Source organism: Plectropomus leopardus, chromosome 18, assembly GCF_008729295.1.
Source record: "Plectropomus leopardus isolate mb chromosome 18, YSFRI_Pleo_2.0, whole genome shotgun sequence".
NCBI lineage: Eukaryota > Metazoa > Chordata > Actinopteri > Perciformes > Serranidae > Plectropomus > Plectropomus leopardus.
In genome coordinates this window covers 27,796,469-27,817,683 of record NC_056480.1, presented here as the reverse complement: position 1 = coordinate 27,817,683, position 21,215 = coordinate 27,796,469, and the positions used below count along the sequence as shown (strand labels likewise).

The 21,215-nt window shown below is 40.1% G+C and overlaps 1 protein-coding gene across 1 annotated transcript; it reads left to right on the top strand.

Moving 5' to 3' along the window:
• Positions 1-16,743: 16,743 nt before the first annotated feature.
• On the top strand, positions 16,744-19,362 carry irx4b (iroquois homeobox 4b). Its single transcript, XM_042505970.1, is given in 7 exon segments — positions 16,744-16,788; positions 17,202-17,390; positions 17,636-17,745; positions 18,155-18,311; positions 18,527-18,680; positions 18,786-19,214; positions 19,217-19,362. Coding segments are annotated over 7 exon segments (1,230 nt in total).
• Positions 19,363-21,215: the final 1,853 nt, after the last annotated feature.

Genomic DNA, 21,215 nt, shown 5'->3' with positions numbered 1-21,215 from the left:
TGGTTTGTTATAGCGCAGCAACTTAGCTCAGTGCGCTGCTGTGAGAGTCCTGAGGGGGCTGAGGACTCGCTGCGTCTTTGTCCCTGCGTCCATTGAGGTACGCTGGTGTATTAGAGTGGGGCGGAGAAGCTGCACAGCATTCATTCATATGTGATCTCTGTGAATTTGTGCCTCGGTTTGTGAAATACCTGCGAAATGTTGCCGGAGTGTCTCACCACAGTCACAGTGTCAGTTTATACAGATAATGTTCACACACGCGGAAGAAAACCAGCTCTCACTTCCACTTTTTTAGTGACCAAAATTTTCTTTATGGCATTTGTACTGCATAAAATATCTGCCTCTATCAATATTTTTTCTTTATAAGTTATCCCTTAAAGTCTTGCTTTCTGGAAAAATCAATTCTCTCATGAATTTAAAAAAATGTGTCAGTAATTTTGAATTTACCATAATTTATGTTTTCTTGTCAGTTTTCTTGTGCTGGCTCAGATGCCTTTCACAAGCTATTGAACTCAAGCCAATCTGCTCAGTTTTCAAAGGGTTAAAGCATTAAAGATTTATTTAAAAACTGGTAAAACTTCTGCATGTTTGGTGAGGGACTAAACCTCAGACTGATTGCTTAGGTACATCAACCAAGAAACAGGTCATACCAGAGCAGAAAGACAGATGTTTTTTAAGTCCTTGTTAATAAAATGTATTTCTAAAAATGTTATTTTTTGTGAGAACAGATTCCAGACTATTGCATTTCTCTGCCTTGGTGAGGTTCTGTTCCAGTCTAGCAAAGTATATTATTTGCTCTCAAATTACTATTTGCATAATCACATTTGCATTACGTTTCATTTTATGTTTTGTAAAAAGTTTTCTTTTGCATATTAATGTGCTTATTGTTTCTTTTAGTTTTCAAATAAAGAAATGATAGAGGAGCCAACCACTGTTTTTCCCCGACTTATTCATGTCTAGTTTGCTTAAACCGGTTACCCGAATCGACCATTTTCCGTTTATTTTTTCTTGCGTTGCGTCTCCGTTGTGTTAAAGGAGGGCTGAGCGGCAGCCGTCTTACGTGTGCTTGATGGTTTGAGTCATGTGAACTTGCTGTGAGCTGAAAACTGTTGCAGAGACATTTTGATTTGGTTCATGTGTAGTGTTGGTTTAAAGGTGCTATATAAATAACGTTAGTATAATTAATGTTGGTTTATTCATAATTTGCTGACATATTTTGTGACCATTCTTTTTTTTCTTACATTTTACTGCACTACCCTCCCTGATACTGCAGTCTAGCTCCACATTGTTCTCTGTTCCTTTAACTGGTGACTTGATTTATGCATTAACCGGACTATTTACTCCACCCCTTCTCTACTAGGGCTTGCATTTAGGTTATTTAAATTTCTTGCTGCTAATTGGTTTGATGATGACAAGTTTGAATTTATCATGTATAGCGGTCTGTGGCTTCAGGTCAGTCTGGGATGTGCAGTATCACCTGGTAACAGTTGGTGTTGTCGGCAGGATTTATGGTGGTGGTGGTGGCAGAAGAGCAGATCTATCCACTTCAGGACACTTCACAGTCTCTACAGTGGACACCAGTCGGGGCTACAGAGGACATTCAAGCCATCATGGATCAGGTAGGCAGCTTCAGGCTGAAATTTGAACAGTTTTCACCAAAGAACTATTTCTGCTTAGGCAGGGTCATCTAATGACTCCCTTGTGTCCTCTCCTGTCCTGAGACGTTCCCAAAGAACTACTTTCTAATTTCAACATCCACGACAGCTGTACAGGGGTGAGTTTGTGTATAACTTTGTATATAACCCAAGCTCTGCATATTTAAGGGCGGGGCATCTTGAGTGACAGGCTGTCTGCCAGGTGTTGATGTATGAGTCAGATCGCCCCCTCACTACTCCACAACTCCGACTTCTCGCCCTAAATGGTCACTTTTGGCTCCAAAAATCAAAGGTTGTGCATTCCACAAACCAATGTATGACGTTATAGTGGCTGCATCAGCTATTTATAGCATTTAGGAGTTTGACACACAAGGCCACCAAGCGTCCAGCCTCACAGAGCTGCCAGTGTGGCTCCACAGACGTGGATCCTTAAATGGCCTTTAAAGGCATTGAATTCATTATTCTAAAAATAAGGCTTTAACTGGTATTAGTATTGTTTTTTTCTGACATTGCATGTAAAATCTCAAATAACTCGTAAAAACCCCTTTTAAAAATAATTTCCAAAATGCCTGTTGATTTAAAGAGAGCACATCAGGATGTTGGAACCAACAACACTCATGTTTTGTTTTCAGTCAGGATGCTCCGAGCAGAGCATCCACTGTCTGCTAGCGCACTATCGGTGTATGCTGGACAATGTAGGGAAGCATAGATTCAATAAAAATTGTGTATTTAACCAGAATTTTGCAGTAAAGAAAACCAGTAAAGGAAATGCATAAAAGGCTCAGCACGATGGAATCAGGGCAGAGTGAGAAACAAAAAAACACCAACAAAATCCTGTCATCCCCCTGTGTGCACCACAAGACAAAAACCCACATTTTATGATACACTTAACATTTTGACAAAAATGTCCCAAAGTAATTGCTGTCATTGCTGTCTTAAATCTAATTCCAAGTAGCATTAAAAAAAATCTTAACATCTTAAAAAGTCTTAATTCTTACTTGCCTTTAGCTGTAGGAAACCTGTCTTGTGTTAGAACAAGGAAAACAAATCTGCCAGTGCAGGAAAATTATTTCAACCTATTTCCAGTACAATTGCACTGATATAAAGATTTTTTTTAAAGAAATTAGTGTTGGTGCCTTTTAAGAGCATAAATAAATCAGAATACTGTATTAAGAATATTTTTAAAATTATTGATTGACTGCAGAAAAATCTATAATTATATAAGAAATATTTTGAAATGTTCTCACCATACTTATTTTAAGAAAGGGACCATTTTAGGACCAAGAGATAAAACTGACACATCTTACAGGATCAGATGAAGACTCTGTCAGTGTACAGTAAGCAAGCGCTGTCTCTCACTCTGTTGATAGTGATAGATGACTCATGGGTCACATATCTTCACATTGTAATTACACATGAGCTGCACACACGCACACACACGCACACACACACACACACACACACACACACACACCACTATCATTCTACACACACAGTTGCAGAGTAATGTGAGTCCTCATTCATCTGCCCAAGTCGTTTAGGGTAATAGAGCTTAATGGAGTATATTAACCCTGTCCAGCTTGCATCCCTCCTCAGATGTGTGTGTTTGTGAGTGTGTGTTCATGCACGTGCACAGGGAAAGGGAAAACCTGCCAACTGTTTATCTGCAAGGGACACACACACACACTCACACTGGGGGAGCAGAGATCTGGTTTCCCACTGTCACAGATGCTTACCCGCCTCTCCATTAGTGATGTGATTGGAGTGGACATAGAAAACCAGCAGCTTCGTTCCCACAGGGGCAATCTGAGGAAATTATTGCCCCGTTCCTCTCCGGGGAATGTCAGCGCACCAGAAAGAAGCACTTAATCGACTGCTATCACATGCAGCTCTCTCTCTGTCGACCACAGAGCATGCGTTTTTGAGCATTTGCTGTGGATTAATACTTTGTGAAATAGCGTGTGATGATATGTGATCAGTCATGGCACACAGTGAAAGGCTCGGGAGGGATCTCTAGATGTGGAATCAGGAGATCAAACAACTCAGCGGCGTTTACTGGGGAAGTGACAGAGAGATAATCACTGGAGAATGAAGAGTGATACAATACTGACGATCCTCAGTGTGTTTTTATACCAGTTTCTTTGTGCTACAAGGAGAAAATCAGTTTATAATCTATAGAGAATGTGATAGCATTTCATCAAGCTTGTCTGTCCTGATGCAAACACTCTAGGAATGTGACAAAAATATCATATGCTAATTAAGAAAAAAACATTGAAACAAAGGTGTTCACAAGTGATACTCAATTTATGAGCTGTGGGCTGAATCTGGCCCATGATAGGGTGCCAGGTGGCCCACCAACCATTTTCCTATTCACTGTAAAAATAAAGGGAATAAAAGGATGGAAACTGTTGCACGGAGTGCATAAAACAGCATCAAAATACAGCTTGTTTATCAAAAACAGTACCAGTGGAGGATTCCCCGCACCCCCAGACAGAGGTCCTAGCTAAGGCTTCAATGTACTAAAATTCTAGAAATGTCGTAAAATCATACAAATGTTAAAGATCCTAATAATTTCCAAAAACCCTAAATATGTCCTAAAATCCTAGAAACATCCTAAAATCCAAGAAATGTCCCAATATCCTAATAATGTCCTAAAATCCTAAAAAAATATCTAAAATCCTAGATATTTCCTAAAATCGTAGTGATATCCTAAAATGCTAAAAACATGCTAAAATCTTGGAAATGTCCTAAAATCCTTGAAATATGTGAAAATCCTAGCATGTCCTTAAATCCTAGAAATGTCCTAAAATCCTAGAAACTTTCTAAAATCTGAAAAATGTCCCAATATCCAAAAAAATGTCCTAACATCCTAGAAACTTCTTAAAATCATATACGGGGCTGAAACATATATGGGGCTGCTGCAACTGGCCCCTGGCCCCTGTTATTTTGCAAAAGTGCAAGTAAAGCAGTTGAGTGTCCCTGGTTTAAACTCAGTAGGATGGGATATCAGGCTGCTGGTGGTCAGAAGTGATGGGAGGTCCAGTCAGAGATGGAACATAACGACAGCATCCAACAGCGTGCACACAGGCAAGCACACTGCTATACAATCTGTGGCTGGTCACAAAACTGTGAGCAACCTTTCACCCCGGTCAATAACTGCAAGTTGAGACCTGTGCACCCTCAGCATAGCGCACGCACACACACACACACACACACACACACACACACACACACACACACACACACACACACACACACAGACAGACATCCTGTCAGCACTGCTGTCAGGTTGTAATTCCCTAACACACCAGATGATGGCACCTGCGGTCTGAGCAGTGGTTACTGGAGTGGTCATGTGAAACACTTTCCTCTTTTCTTGGTATTCCCCAGTTCAGAAAACCTGAAGTGGACACTGGTGTAATCATCTGAGATTAAATGTTTTAAGATTCAAGAATAAATATTCACTCTCTGCCTTCCTTTTGATTTCTTTCATGAGCAAACAAAATAATTCACCATCTTTTGTCTTTTTGACCAAAGAAATAACTCGGCGTACAAAGATGTTAGTATAACCTAATCTATGCCAAATTTAGGCCTTTTTTATCATCTTGCTATTTGACTTTTCCTTATTTGTGGGAATTGCTCATGAACATGATTTTGAACTGATGCGTCTCACAGTGGTAGAGGAAATGCTTTTTTTATTTAGTAAAAGTAGCAGTGCCTGCAGTGTAAAATCACTCTGTTACAAGTAAAAGTCAAACATTCAGAATATCACTTCATTAAAAGTACTCAGTGTGTAAAATGACCCATCTCAGAATAATAGGAAGAATTGGATTATAATTACTGGATTGTCATTACTGATGTTGCAGGTAGAGGTTAATTTCAGTTACTTCATATACTGCTGGGTAGCTTGTACAATTCCTCATCGGGATCAATGAAGTCTCATCTTACCCTAATCTATAATGCTATAATCATACATAATTTTTTATTTGTTAATTCTATTTTGTATCATTCCTCTGAATCTATAAAGTACTGCAGCACACTGCACTCACAAAAGAAAAAAAACACCTTATCTCATATTTACTGAGCTCTCATAATTACAAAATCATTAAAATGAGATCCTTTCTTGTAATGACAGTACAATGACAGTAACCAATATAAACAGTCTAATTAGAAGATATTTTCTTGTAATTATGAGATTTTTTTTTCTTGTAAGAATAAGTCACTATCTCATAATTCTCATAATTATCTTAATGATATAAGGTGTCTATTTTTTGTTTTGTTTTGTTTTATTTTGTGAATACAATATGCTTCCGTCACAAAATCATAAGTAAACAAAGTTATCAAATAAATGTAGTGGGGTAAAAAGTAAAATATTTTCCCTTTGAAATGTAGAGGTGCTGAAGTAGAAATTGCATGAAATACTCAAGTAAAGTACCTAAAAATTGTTCTTGAGTGTAGTACTTCAGTAAATGTACTTACTGTGCACCTCTGTTTTTAGAAGTCCAGACAGAGTCCCCCTATAAACATGACTGAATACAATGGACGTTCAAAAGCTCGATCTGTGATTGATTGCGTTCCCTCCTCCAACTAATATGAACAGTTTGTTCATCAAAGTTCTTACAAGGATTCAGAGCTCTCTAAAACCCCCTTTCCTACTGCACGAAAAAATCCACAAACACCCACTAACATCTGGCTTTTTTAATTTAATGGAAATGTTTATAATCGGCACACACACACATGGTTCAAATGACTCTGCAGGAGTCACAGGTATTAATCAGCTCCAGCTCAGATCAGCTGTGATGGAAACACCCGGGTGGACGCATTGATTTCAACCCCTTTACCAGTAAGTGCAATTGTCTCGGGTGGTTAGTTTAAGGACCCATTCCCTCTTTTTGATTCCCCGCCATGTGGTAAGCCCCAGCCCTGTCCTTATTCCCTTGCCTGCCCAAGTGCTAATTTTATTATCATATCATTTTTCGATACTAGTGCCACCGCATTTTAGCTTTCTGTTTGAATATTTTATTGTTTTTGTTGAATGAAATTCTTCTTTTAAATGGAAAAACCATCTCTTGCCCTGTGGTTAAGACGAACCTGTTTGACCTTGCAAATTCAAAATGTAGCTTTTGAATTTCCGGGGGGGGGAAATTCCCCCAGGTGGTGATGTTGCAACAATTCTGATCCCTCCTGCAATATTATTCATGGGGAGTTAATTTGAGAGATATTATATGAACCATTGTATGGGGATTTTTGTAGGATATCATACGACCTGTTGTATTGGGATACTTTACACTTGATTATTTTGGTTGTATATGAAATGTTGTGCATTACGTTAATAGGTTGATGTGCAAACAGTGCATAAGAAAAGCCTCTGTGCTCACAACTTGCTTTTGCTGCCCCCAAGTGGCCGAAAATCAGTTTTTGTAACATGGTCTCATCCCAAATCATCACATATTGCCGCTTTGCAGTTGACCTCTGCGTCTACATATGACGCACACGGTGTGATTATTCTGCTGAGACGTCAACAAACGCACGTGCTGGCACTGACGGTTAGGATTAGAATACAGTCAATATCAGGACAGCACTCTGATTATAGCATCTCTTTTGACACATGGACGTTTCGGGCCAGACACCCTTCTTTAGTGTTTACATTCAGCAACATTACAGAGAAAGCCCCAAGTGTGGTTAATTAAAACAACAACAATAACAATAATAATAATAAAAATTAAAAAAAAGAAAAAAGAAATGAAAAAATAAGTTAGTGTTAGGCATAAGAGGCACATGGCTAGGTGTTGGAAAAAAAAAACCCCATCACATTAAGGCAGGACGCAATCACCAAAAGTCTTACACCAAAAGCACAGCAAAAGCATTTGAAGTATTTGATGACTTCGGAATGAGAATGGGATGGTTATTCTAGGTTTAAAGGAAAGAAATTGGTAGATTTTGTAATTGTTACTTTAAACATACAGTACACGGTGAGGTCTGTGGGAAACAAAAAAAAAGTGACAGTTAAAGACAAAAGAAACGTTAAAAGCACGCTTCAAAAAACAAGTTTAAGGAGCAGAGAGAGGGTGTAAATGGACATAAATATCAGCAGATCAGGAATAATGAAGAACAAATAAAGACAGAGGGTAACAGTGAGAGGATCAGTGAGAGAGTTAAGACAGGTTAAAAGTGTTTGTTAAAGGCTCGATCGGTCCCTGTGGACTGAGGCTTCAACAGCTGAATAATGTATGTCCGCTCCCGGAGTAATGAAGTGGAAGTGATAGGGAGGAATACGGCTGGCCTCCCAGGGCTCAACGCAAACTGTACACACTCTTAAGAGCTGCCTGTAGCCTAAACCTGTCTCCCTCTCTGCCTCTGTCTGTCTCCGTCCACTCCTTTCACGCACACACTGACACACACGCACTGCACAGCGGCTAAGAGGGTTAGCTTGTCTCTGTTCTCGTGTCCTGCATCATTGATGAGGAAGACCAGGGCATTTATAGTATCCCACTCAGAGTTGAGCAGCTCCAGATCTTCCATGAGGCTCTTATTAGACAGCAGCAGAGGCTGCAGCAGATAGCATGGCTGCTGCTCAGTGGTCAGACAGGTACCCGGTGTTGGCAGCCTTGTTTGTGGATCATATCGAGCCTGCTTTGCACTTGTACTTGGTTGGTGCTATTGTGCTTAACAAGAGCCAGTCGCTGTAGGCCGTGTCATGTGCTGAACAGAAAGGGCTATTTTCTTTCCTCATGATCCATTTATTGCCTGTCTTCCTCTGTCCTCTTCTTTCTCTCTGAATATCTCCTCTGTTTCTCAGCAGAGGATGGAAAAAGGTGGCAAAGTTACCTTGTGTTACCCCTGTCTTCATGTGTCTGATGATAGAACACTGCAAGCAGAGAAGCCCTCATTTTGTTTCACTTTACTTCCAAAAATGTAACTACATTTAAGAAGGAATATCCTATAGCACATAAACACTACCTGAATACATTTTCCTATATAGTAAATGAACTGTTTGACATTTTGGGGAATACTTTTATTGGCTTTCTTGTCAAGCGTTAGATGAGTTTATGTGCTTTGAGGTTGAAGTGGGAACAACATGGAAGCTACAGAGAAGATGGGTTGAATTTCAATGTAAAGAGCATTTAAACAAGAGGCTGATAGCTGTTAATTTATATTTTTAAATATAATTTTAAAATATATTTTATACATAAAATGTTTCTATATTTGTATATTTAATCTAGGTAACAATACATTGACATCGGTTAGCATTACAACCATATTACACTTTACATTTGATCAAAAATTGATATTTAATGTGTGAATTAATAAAAAGTTTCTTACCATTAACTGAACATTAACTATGGCCCACCATGTTTATACATTTATGACAGCAAGTCAGCAACTTGTGTTATAAAATAACGTTGTATTATGTTAGTATACTCGCCTGGCATGCTTTATAGTTAAGTTTGCTTGTTTGCTACAACTAATAAATGCATTTACTAAAATGGGCAACTACTAAGAGTTAATGATAGCTACTAGGAACAAAATAACAAAATATATACTGTCAATTGTTGACATTGACAGGCACAGCTCAAGCTCACTAACATGTTATATTTTGCATTTTTACTTAGGGTTGGTCAGGGGTACCATTTCTTTTGTTGTACTTGGGTCAGTTCTTCTTTTGTTGCTCATTACCTTCTTCCCATGTTTTCGAAAAATAAATAAATAAAGCCAGTTTGCCCATAGTTAAATAAATAATTTTACTGTATTTCCATCTTTGCTGAGCAACAGTTTTGTGTGAAAGGAAATAAAAGCTTGTCCCATATAGACGCCTGTCAATGATGTAAGCAAATAAAAGCCTGGGTTATTAATTGAAGTTTACAGTATAAAAAGAAGTCTCATTGTAAAGTTTTCAAGGACCTCCATGCTGCTTTCTTTTAACCTGTTGTCCGGACTGTCCGTGGCACTAGTCTGCTCCAGAACAGTGCTCTATTTCACTGGCAATGTGCAAGGAGTCAATGGCCTATTTTTTTAGCAGGTTTACCCACATTTGTAAAATCTGCGTTCAGGTGGAAGGAGGGTATTAGAGGGTAGGAGGGTTTTGTATCTCTTCACAGAGTCAGGCTAGCTGTTTCTCTCTGTTGCTAGCCTTTATGTTACAGATATGAGAGTTAAAGAGAGTGGATAAATGTACATTCCCAAATGTCAACTTTTTCCTTTAATTCTTTTTTTAACCAGGAGACTAAACTTGGAACTATTTCTTCTCCACCCTAAGATTGCTTCACCGGAAAGAGCCTCTAGAAAGTCATGTTCTCAGGTTGTTAGAAGCATTCTCACTTCAGTGTGGCTCCTCCACCGAGCTATTATTTCAAGGTGAAATAGCTTAAACCAAGATGAAGGCTCAAAAAGCATCTACATGTTAAACAGTGATTAAAGTTGCATAGATTTCAGACTTAAAGGTAGAAAATATTCAGATGCGGCACACCGTGATTGAAAGAACTTGTGACTGGAGTTGTTTGGCCCAGTCTTCCAAACACTTTGTGCACCACCTGGCCCTCCTTCTCCTCGCACATTAACATGCTTCTATCATTAACCCCCCACGCCCCACCTACTGCATAATAGCTGGAGCTGGATGCAGGAAGGAGAGAAGAAGAGTGTGTTTCCTTTCTCTTTTTTTTTTCTTAAGGAGCATCTTGAATAAATGATTGATGTTAGGGGAGCGAGATCAGAAAGATATAATCACGGTCTAACGAACGCAGAGCCTTAAGAAATATATACTGGAGGAATGCCATAAATTTATAAAGACACCATATATTAATATATAAGTAGTTAATTGAATATTCAAAAAGAGGGAAATAACATAATCTGTGCTCCTTCGTGTGCAATGCTTTATATTCATTGTTTTGAGCAGGAAAGAAGGCAACAAAAGCTCTGAAGTTGAGCATCTATCTATACCTCCCGAGTTATTTTCCCCACGAAGTGTATTACACACAGTCATGTTCATTGTCAGTGGCTAAACAAATTGCCATTCTCTGTGAGTGACACGTGTTTTGTGTGAGGACGTTCGATGCCAGCGTGGGGAGATAACTTCATTTCCCAGCTTTGAGCACAGATGAGGGAGAGACAGTTAGTCCGTGTTCAGTATATGAGCACCTTTCACGGGACAAATGGAATGTCAATCAAGCGTTGGTACACAGATGCCTTCTGCCCGGTGGGGCCCGAGATGCTTTCTGGTGATGCAGCTCTGTTGTTCCAGCCTTACTCTGGGTGCACTGGGAATATTTTGTCCTTTTACCCCTCCATATCCCCTCGCTCCATTTCAGATCCCCTGGCTATTAAGCGTTCCTTCTGCTCCCCAAGTTTGCCTCTGTAGGCCTTGCCGCTTGTCCACAGCCATTTCTTCATGTTGTGCGTCTTGCACGGAAAGTTTCTTACCCGACTCTCCTTTTGTCTCATTTCTTTTTCCCCTATGTAACCTCTCATGGATTTCCCATTTTGATTCTCCCCTCTATTTTCTCCAATATAAATGACTGTAAAAAAATTATTAGGGTTGGAAGAGGGGATGATTTTTATATTTCATTTTGCTTAAAAAAAATAAAATAAAAAGAAAGAAAAATAAATCCCTCCCCAAAATTATCAGCATGCTCTCTGGACCCTTCCTTTGATCTAGGAAAAAAATATTCTTCCCCTAAAAAATACTTAAAAATAACAAAACAAAGAGCTGCCATTAAAAGACAATGACAAGAGTGAACAAGGTCTGTCCTAGCTGTTTTCCAGAAGTCATATTTATGTATAACCAATGTGCAGCAACAAATATGTTTTTATAGGAAACATAATTCCAAACAGACTACATCCTCTGTTTACATAATGAGGAAATATTGCCACTAAACTTTTTTGGAAGTCGAATTAAATGTTTAAACTGATGCTGTTAGTAATACGTTGACTTGCAAAGAGCTTAAATTGTTTCTGCCAAAGTATCCAATATTGTATTACAATATCTTCTTTGTCTGACGTCATTAACTTTTTTTAGTTATGTTGAGTCACAGCTCCTGGTTAAAGGCTTTTTATGCCACAAAGAATTAATACTTTGAAACTTGACCCAAAAATGAGCAAGAAATTAGTAAAAATGTACAAGCTATTACCTGAAATTTGTAATGAATCAATAAAATAAAATATAATAAAAGAAGATGTTTAAAAATGATTTAGGAAAAAAATGCTCAAAAATTATAATACTTTTGTAACATAATTTTAAATATGTAATTGCCATAATAAGAAATTTACATTTTCCCCACATTTTTCTTTTTCTTTTTTTTCTTAGATATTTTCCCCTGGCTTTTTGAAATTCATTTTCTTAATCTACTGATTTCTTGCAATATTTGAAACATTTATTACCAAAGTGCTCACTGCCTTTTCCCCATGTTTTTGAAAGAAATCACACCAATTTGTTTTGGGTTCGGAGGTTAAATATTTGTGACAGGTGTCTGAACCCATAGAAGACTGATGCTGCTCCAGGTTTCAAAGGGTTAATATAGCCAAAACCCCCTGTTTGCTATGTAAAGATATAGTAGAGTGATGGTGTCCCCCTCAGAGAATGAAGTCACACTCCCTCTGTGCGTGTGTTAATGCTGTTGTTAGCACCATTCACGCTGGTAGCACCACTAGCATGGATGTAGTAAATCAGAATCAGAATCAGAATCAGAAAAAGATTTATTGCCAGGTATAGTTAACACAATACGAGGAATTTGTTCTGGTGGGTTGGTGCAACATAAATATAGAAAAAAACCCAAAAAAAAAAACCAGATAAAATAGAAGATACAAATATAAGATATAAAAAGTACGAGTCTAGCAGTGCAAAACAAAACAAGTAACACAAGTAACAGTGTAACAGTGCAAGAAACAGAACCATGGAATTAAAGTGTTATATACAAGAATGGTTGGAGTGCAAGATATATATTGATATTTACATTGAAATTCACATTTATACAGGTTTGAGTGCAACTTTATGGTGTGGATGTGCCGCATGACCAGCAGCAGTGCCGGTGATGTGCATTAAAGAACACGTTAATGTAACGTACAGTCTATGAGGAGAGTGTCAGTGGGGGACCTGGGCCTTGTTTATGAGGCCGGTGGCAGACGGGAAGAAACTGTTCTTGTGGCGTGAGGTTCTGGTCTTGATGGACTGAAGCCTCCTGCCAGAGGGGAGTGATTGAAAGAGTTTGTGTCCAGGGTGGGAGGGATCGGCCACAATCTTACCTGCACGCCCCAGAGTCCTGGAGGCGTACAGGTCCTGGAGGGAGGGCAGACTGCAGCCGATGACCTTCTCAGCAGAGCGGATGATACGCTGCAGCCCGCGCTTGTCCTTGGCAGTAGCTGCAGCGTACCAGATGGTGATGGAGGAGGTGAGGATGGACTCGATGATGGAGGTGTAGAAGTGCACCATCATCTTCACTGGCAGGTTGAACTTCCTCAGCTGCCGCAGGAAGTACATCCTCTGTTGGGCTTTTTTGGTAAGAGAGCTGATGTTCAGCTCCCACTTGACTCATCTCCATCAGAGATGAGCCCAATGAGGGTCGTGTCGTCCGCGAACTTCAGGAGCTTGACAGACTGGTGACTGGAGGTGCAGCTGTTGGTGTACAGGGAGAATAGCAGAGGGGAAAGAACACAGCCCTGAGGGGATCCAGTGCTGATGGTCCGGGAGTCAGAGATGTGCTTTCCCAGCTTTACATGCTGCCTCCCGTCAGACAGGAAGTCTGTGATCCACCTGCAAGTGGAGTCTGGCACGTTCAGCTGGGAGAGCTTGTCCTGCAGGAGAGCTGGGATGATTGTGTTGAAGGCAGAGCTGAAATCCACAAACAGGATCCTGGCATAGGATCCTGGGGAGTCCAGGTGCTGGAGGATGAAATGCAAGGCCAGGTTAACTGCATCATCTACAGACCTGTTGGCTCTGTAGGCAAACTGTAGGGGGTCCAGGTGTGAGTCAGTAATGTCTTTGATGTGTGGAAGCATGAGGCACTCAAATGACTTCATGACCACAGAGGTCAAGGCGACGGGTCTGTAGTCATTGAGACCTGTTGTCCTCAGCTTCTTGGGAACAGGAATGATTCCCTGACAGGCCCTGACAAACCTAGGCAACGGTTTGCCATCAGTCAAAGTTGAGCGTCCGCGGCCCTCGTTAATTTCTTTAATTTAAGCTTGAAGACAGTAAAGCTTGTCAGTGGATGTAATGACTCTGATTGGCTGTGTAGCTCAGCACGCTAAGAGAAACGGAAGTGAGGGATGTAAAGAAAGGGCTAAAGTCAAAAGGGAGTGAGGTCAAAGCAAACTTGTTGTACAGGATTGTTTTTTCTTTAACAGAAATGTTTCCTGATGATTTGTGTTGTTGGTAAATCTGCTGTTCTGTAAACATTGGATTGTGCTGTTGATGTGCTAACTGGCATCAAGACAGCCTTCTGGTTTCCCTTTTAAAATAGCGATAACAGATGACCACCGTCTGCTGATGCGGAGGGATTTTTCCTCTCACGCAGGTGCAGAACATACATGCTGGTTGGCTGTTGGTGTGTTGTGGATCTGTACAACTTTTTGGCCGAGACACGGCGGTGTGAGGCAATGTAGTAGGGGGCCGCTAGCTATGTGTTGTCAGTTTGATGTGTCACAGCCTTAAGAGTCCTGGATACATTGTTTGAGGTTGAACCCAATTCAATGCTGTTAAGTGGCGCATGAAGCCAAAAACAGTCAACTGCCGAGTATAAAATTACACCAATGACTAGCACTGCTGCAGCCGAGCCAGCTACTCCCAGTCCAGCCCTCCGCTAACCTGAATGGGGATAAAATCAGCCTGGTAGTGAGATGAATCCCTTCATGGGGGTTGTCAAGCTCAAAAAATGCATCCATTGACTGACAGTGTCTTTCCTAATGTTAGTCTATGGGATGAACTTATTTTGGACCCAAATGCATCACATGACGGACTCTGCAGTTGTAAATACACTATTTAGCCACTATGAAAGTTGGCTCCCAGGCTTCACTTCCTGGGAGCCTGGCTGTTGGCTGCTAGTCACTAACTCAGCCACCTCCATGTTGAGAACTGTATGCAGTGTGTTGAAGTTTTTGGTTATGCCTGGTCATGATGACTGACTTTCATGACATAATGAGTCATCGGAGACCCAGCTGGCAAATTTTGGTTCTAAAAATTTTGTGAGAAAGGTACAATGCAGTTAATGCAGTGTTTTACTAATGTTTTCAGTGGCAAGTTTTCTTTTAGTTCCCACAACGTTCTTCTTAAAGTTAAGGTATATATGTATATATATACATGTATATATGTATATACTGTATACAGTATATGAACATATCACATATTACATTACATTTTTATTTAAAAATTGTTCTGTAATCTCAGGCCTCAATAACATGTTCTTAATGTTGTTTCGAAAATGTTCCTCCGTTGTTCTCATGTAACATTGTGGGAACGTTTTGTACGAACATTCTAGGATCTGTCACCTCTCAACATCACCAAAACATCCTCAGAATGTTGCAGTTATAACGTAATGTCTTAGTCAGCATTTAACCTCAAAGGGACATTAGTTAAAATTATGATGAACATCCTTTAAAGGTTCTTTGAACATTAGATTGAAATGTTCTCTTAAAACACTATTGCATCTTGCAGGTAATGTTACCTAGTGTTGTAGGAATGTTCCCTGCTAGCAAGGGAAGCTTCTTCCAGGAAGCTTTCAAAGCACAGTCAAGTATCTACAAAACTTTTGTAGATTTTAACATTTTTATTATTATTATTATTTTTACAATAAATCTCCACAGATTCTAATAAACGTGGAATGAGAAAAACATTAAAATCTCTTTCACCAAAAAAAAACTACTCCCTTCTCTTTTCCTACCTATTAATTTTCACATGATCCCTAACTTCTTTCTTCTTTGTCTTTTAGTCATCTGTCCCTATAAATCTCTATTTCTGTCACTTTTGCTCAAAAATATCCCATTATATATAACACCACAAATTCCTTTAACATTTTTCCCCATCCCCTTCACACCCTTCGTACTCTTCATCCTCCCTACCTATAAAAAATGAATACGGGTCTTAAGGTGTTTGGAGAAGAAATGAGAGAAATGTTTCCACTTCAACCAGGACGGCTTAAGACTTTGTTATTAAAAACATGACAAGCCATTCAGTTGGTAAAGGTGCTTACTCAAGGGAATGCACCGAGTGTTTATTCTTTGATTAATTTGCTTGGAGGAGACCTGAAATCTCCCCACTCATGAATATGTGGATGACAGGGAGATTTCTCCGTGGTGACAAGTTATCTAAACTACAGGGCAAAACGATTATGCTAATATCAGGTTGTAGTCATCAATCATCTCGTGTCAATGTGGTGTCAAGGCATCACGTTCCTGATCCCCCCTCTGGCCATAGAGTGTGTAGGCGTGTGTGTGTGTGTGTGTGTGTGTGTGTGTGTGTGTGTGTGTGTGTGTGTGTGTGTGTGTGTGTGTGTGTATTTGTGAACATTTGTGTGTTTGTTGGTTTTTGTGGGTCATGCTGGGGACTGTTGGTGAGGTTGCTTTTGCGCGTGCGTGGAGGCTGTTCTCGTGGATCAGAGATGAAAGAAAACTGGTAGGGAATTAATTAGGTGAGTTTCTTCATCTTGATATGAACGCTGGAGTGTACACACACACACACACACACACACACACACACACACACACACACACACACACACACGGAGTCCGGGCTGACGTCAGAGAGACGCGCCTTTAAAACCAAAGAGCGCATCACAGGGAGATGCATGGTTTGATCACACACACATACACACTCACACACGCGCACAGGCTTTGGACTGTAGTTGGGATACTGTAGAAGCTGCAGCAGCGTGGTGAATGAGGCGGAACTGGAAAGAAAGCCAAGGACTAACTTTTGAAGACTGTTAATCGCGGTGCGTAAAATGAAACTGGTGCGTAAATGCCTGCGCGGTAGATGATATCCAGATTTTAAAAACTGAAAAGTTGATCAGCGAACTACAGCTCAGAGGCAAAAGTCAACCTTTGGCACGGATGCTGTTGGATGTCTCAGCGGATCTGCGCTTGTGCTTTTGATCTTATTTGAGCCATGGCTTACTCTCAGCTGGGATACCCCTACTCCACCACACCGCAGGTACAGTCAATATGTAACGTTTTTGTCTTTAGACTTATTGTTCATGATAGATTGTAGACTAAAACCACACTGTTAAACTATCCACAAACATTTCAGAATGCGTAATTGCGCACCATAGTCATTTGTTTTCTTCACGAAATGCGACAAAATCAGTAACACGGTAGTATTTGTCAGCGCATTTTCTACTTCGGTATCTAGAAATAACGCAAATTAGCGTTTTCAAATAAATTACGAAATCATAATATTTAAAGAAACACAAAATTAAACAACTTAACTTGAACTGTAGAGTGTAGTGTGAACGCCTTAATATACTTAAAAATGATTCTGTTTGTCAGTAAATACATTTCAATAACTTTCTTAGTGACAATGTCACGGGAAAAAGAAAGTTAATTTTGCATTATTTCCCGCCAAAGTTCCTGATGACCTCCAGCTCTCTGGCCGGCTGTCTGGAGCGGGGAACGCCTCCGTCACACCCAGTGCTGCGCTCCCCGGCCCACCAGCTCACCTCCGGCACCGGCATCGGAGTCTACAGCGGAACTTATCCAAAGAGCCAAGGTTATTATAACAGCTGCACCAGCGACGCCACCGCGCTCTATCCCAGAGTGAGTTTCCTTTTGAATTATAGCTCATTATTGCTATCATTTTTCTTTTTTTCAATGCGTAATTGCGCACAGTCACAAAATTTTCTAGAATGATATGTGAATATATGAGATGGAGGAAAAAAAATAAAAGTTAACATGTAAGTCACTTTTTAGTGCCAGAGAACATTTATGTCAAAATCTGTTCAGATATTTTATGGATTATCATTAAACATATATTTATATCAATGATATGCGGATATTTCCAGGGGACACTAGACCCCAAAGATGGAGCTGCATCTGTGGGGACATCTCAGACTCAGACTGCCTACTATCCTTATGAATATACATTTGGACAATATCCATATGACAGATATGGGTAAGTAAACGCTTCATAGTATAGCTTTTATTGCCATTAAATTAAACTTTAATGTCTCCAGTCCATTTCAGACTGCTGACTCCCTGATGAGAAATATTTCAGGGTCTTTAGTTTATTTGTAGTGACCTCATATTCTTTAACGTCTTGGCATCATTACAATTATTATTAACACTTTTTTATTCTATTACTATTATTACATTTATTTATTCTGGGATTTAGCACCTGGAAATCAGATTATATGTGGGGTTTTTTGTACATTATGGTGTGATCTCTCTCCTAAGACATCATTTCTATATGATTAAAAGTCAATCATACAATTAAGGGAGACCTTCCTATATACCAGATGTCTTTCACTTATTTTTGGTATGATATTGCCAAATATGATTTTGATTTTTACCATTTGGCTCAGGTATTCCTGCTCTGATAGCGTTTCCCGTCGTAAAAATGCCACCCGAGAGACCACCAGCACCCTGAAGGCTTGGCTACAGGAGCACCAGAAGAACCCGTACCCCACAAAGGGAGAGAAGATAATGCTTGCCATTATCACCAGGATGACTCTTACACAGGTAGTTTTCTCAAAAACTCACAGATTTAAGGAGACTTGGATCATTTTTCTTTTGTTTTCCCGCAGTCCATTTTACATTTGGCCTTTTTTGTGTTTACTTTACATATTAAACTCTTACTGTTTCAGTTTCCTTCACTATCTTCTTTTCACTCCTGTATAATGTGTTATTTGTATGATTTGTGTTCCTATCTGACCTCCACCCCCTCCCTCCCTCAGGTGTCTACATGGTTTGCCAATGCACGCAGGAGGCTGAAGAAGGAGAATAAGGTGACATGGTCACCGCGGGCTTGTAAAAGCTCTGATGACCGGGGCTGTGACGATGACAGCGACGAAGCTGAGAAGCCACTTAAAAATGACAAAGAACTTCCTGGTAAGTAGAGCCTAAATCAATCCCTCAGCATGTTTTGCTTGTTTCCACATTTGCTCAAAGTTGCATGCACAGACACAGCTTTATCTGTGTGATTCATTATTGCAGATCAACAGTGTGCAGACCTGCAGAGTGACCTTGAGGACTTCGACCTGCTGGAGTCAGACGGTTCTGACTGCGAACCAAAGCCTCAGTTTCGACCTGAGGACAGTGACGCAAACACAGACCTCCCACATGGGCATCTCACACACAACGCAGACCCACTGCACGGAAAAGAGAGATTATCTCCAGACTGCCCAAAACTCACACCAGTTCAACAGCAAAACAACGCCTTCTATCCTAATCCAGACCCTCGAAGTACACATACCAAGCCCAAAATCTGGTCCATCGCTCACACTGCTGTGTCTTTGGACGGCAGCTTGCAGCCAGAGTATCCTCCCTGCATGCTGTCGTCAACCGGGTCCTCCTCTCCTGGGTATCCATCAAATATGGCGCTTACCAAGTCAGACAGGGAACAGGAGTCACCAGTCGCCACGCTCAAGAATGGGTGGATGGAGTTTTCCACGGTCCTCCTTTCCAACAGCCCAAACCAGCTGAGGTGTGGAAAGGCTTAAATGAAGCTGTGATAGACAGCAGAACACCCGGACACTCCTTTGAACTCGTAAGGTCTACGTCATCTTTGTAGTCCACGAAACACACTGTCAACGGAATATCTTAAAGACTGATGGACTTGAAACTAAAAGTTGATATTTTGTTGTTGTGACTTGACCAATTGACCGTTCGTTAAGCGCCATTCCCATTAGTTTACTATAACGTCTGTCAAGCTTTTCATTCTCGAACAGCACATACAGAGTTTACAGTGATAGCAGAGGCACTCAAAATTTTTAATTGTCAAATCAATGAGTCCTTGATTCCAGACCAACACATTCTCATCCCAACTCGTCAAATATCGGTGCTTGGTCAGTAACGTGGATGTCTACACACTGGGTATCTTCCTGCTTCTGCTGATGACAGTCTTGGATGACATTTCAATCTATACCTGTTAAATGCATTGTGTCATTTCAAAATACACTTTGGTTTTACAGAAAATGTACAGATTCTGCGCATTAGATGCATACAATATTTTTCAAAATAAACTTAAAAAGTTGGTAAAAAATCTCATTACATATCTTTCCTTGTGCTGAAAAAGCACATGGTTGGGTTTAGAAAAAATCATCCTGGTTTGGATCAACATTCAAATGGGAAGTGAAAAGGGAGCTCAAGGGTGAAAGTCCAAGGTTTTGTTGGACCCATCCACCTCCCCCTATGCCTTTCCTTCGTGGACTTTACAGCTCTTAATATTACATTGTTTGCGGTGGCATTACAAATTGATGCCAACCTGCAGCGTTACAACTGACGCCGACCTGCAGCATTACAACTGACGTCACCCGGCGGTGTATCATACTGGCAGGAAAGGTGCTTTTTTGTGTCAGTGTATGATGCCAAAGTAACTGACAAAGAACAGCATTTGATGAGTTGGGAATGAGGATGAGGACAAAAGCAGACTTCACAACTCAGGCCAACAACTATTGATTTTGCCATCTGAAATGTAAAAATGTTGGCAGATTTCATTAGCTAGCTAGCTTGCCAATTAAGATTAGCTACAGTGTATGTAAGAAATCCTGCCTTTGGCCGAATGTTTTCCACTTGCAGGAGGTCTTAAATGAGCATTTGTTGTCTACAATTGTGATATTGAGGACTAATGTCTGAATCCAACACATGTAACACTATCCCAGGTAACATTGGTTCAGGCCACCGGAGTTTAGACTTCCTCAAATCCAGAAAAAAACTATTAACATTAGCCAAAACTCTTAATAGCACCCGGGGCTGACTTCCACACAATGGTCAAAAGTTACAGTGGGTGCACTACTTGTGTAACTCAACATTGTAACCCTACAAATAATGTTGCTGGCTAACAACCCTTAGCTTTAGAAGTAATAGAGTGCCCCAGGAAGATGTTTTTCTGCAGGCCAATACAGAAGCTAACGTTACCCTGGTTCCCTCCTCAAAAAGCCTATGGGATTTTTCCATTGGATTTTGGATCATTGCAGAAAATAAACTCTGTAGTAAACAAGCGTTTATGATACTTACATGTTTTGTTCAGCAAGACAATCTTCACATATGAACACCACTTTCAGGATTTTTGAAGCCTAAATGTAATTACAAGAAGTAAAAAAGCTATTGCTAGGCTAAAACAAACTACATTACAGTCATGTCGCCACGGCTGTTAGGCTATAAAACCGTGTTTTGCGCAGCTTGATGTGATGAGGTTCTGTAGTCTCATTTAGCCACTTGTTAGCAACCACCTTTTTTTAAGACACATTAAAGCTTCAAAGTTTGCAACTGGGGTTTTTACTGATGTATTTTATGTCATAGAACAAAATGTGAAAGCCTTTTAAGTTTATGTAATCCACAGATGTCAAGCTTTTTAACCAAAATCCCATCCAAATAACCCATTGACTTTGAGATGAGTGAACCTGAGGTGCTGAAATGCAAACT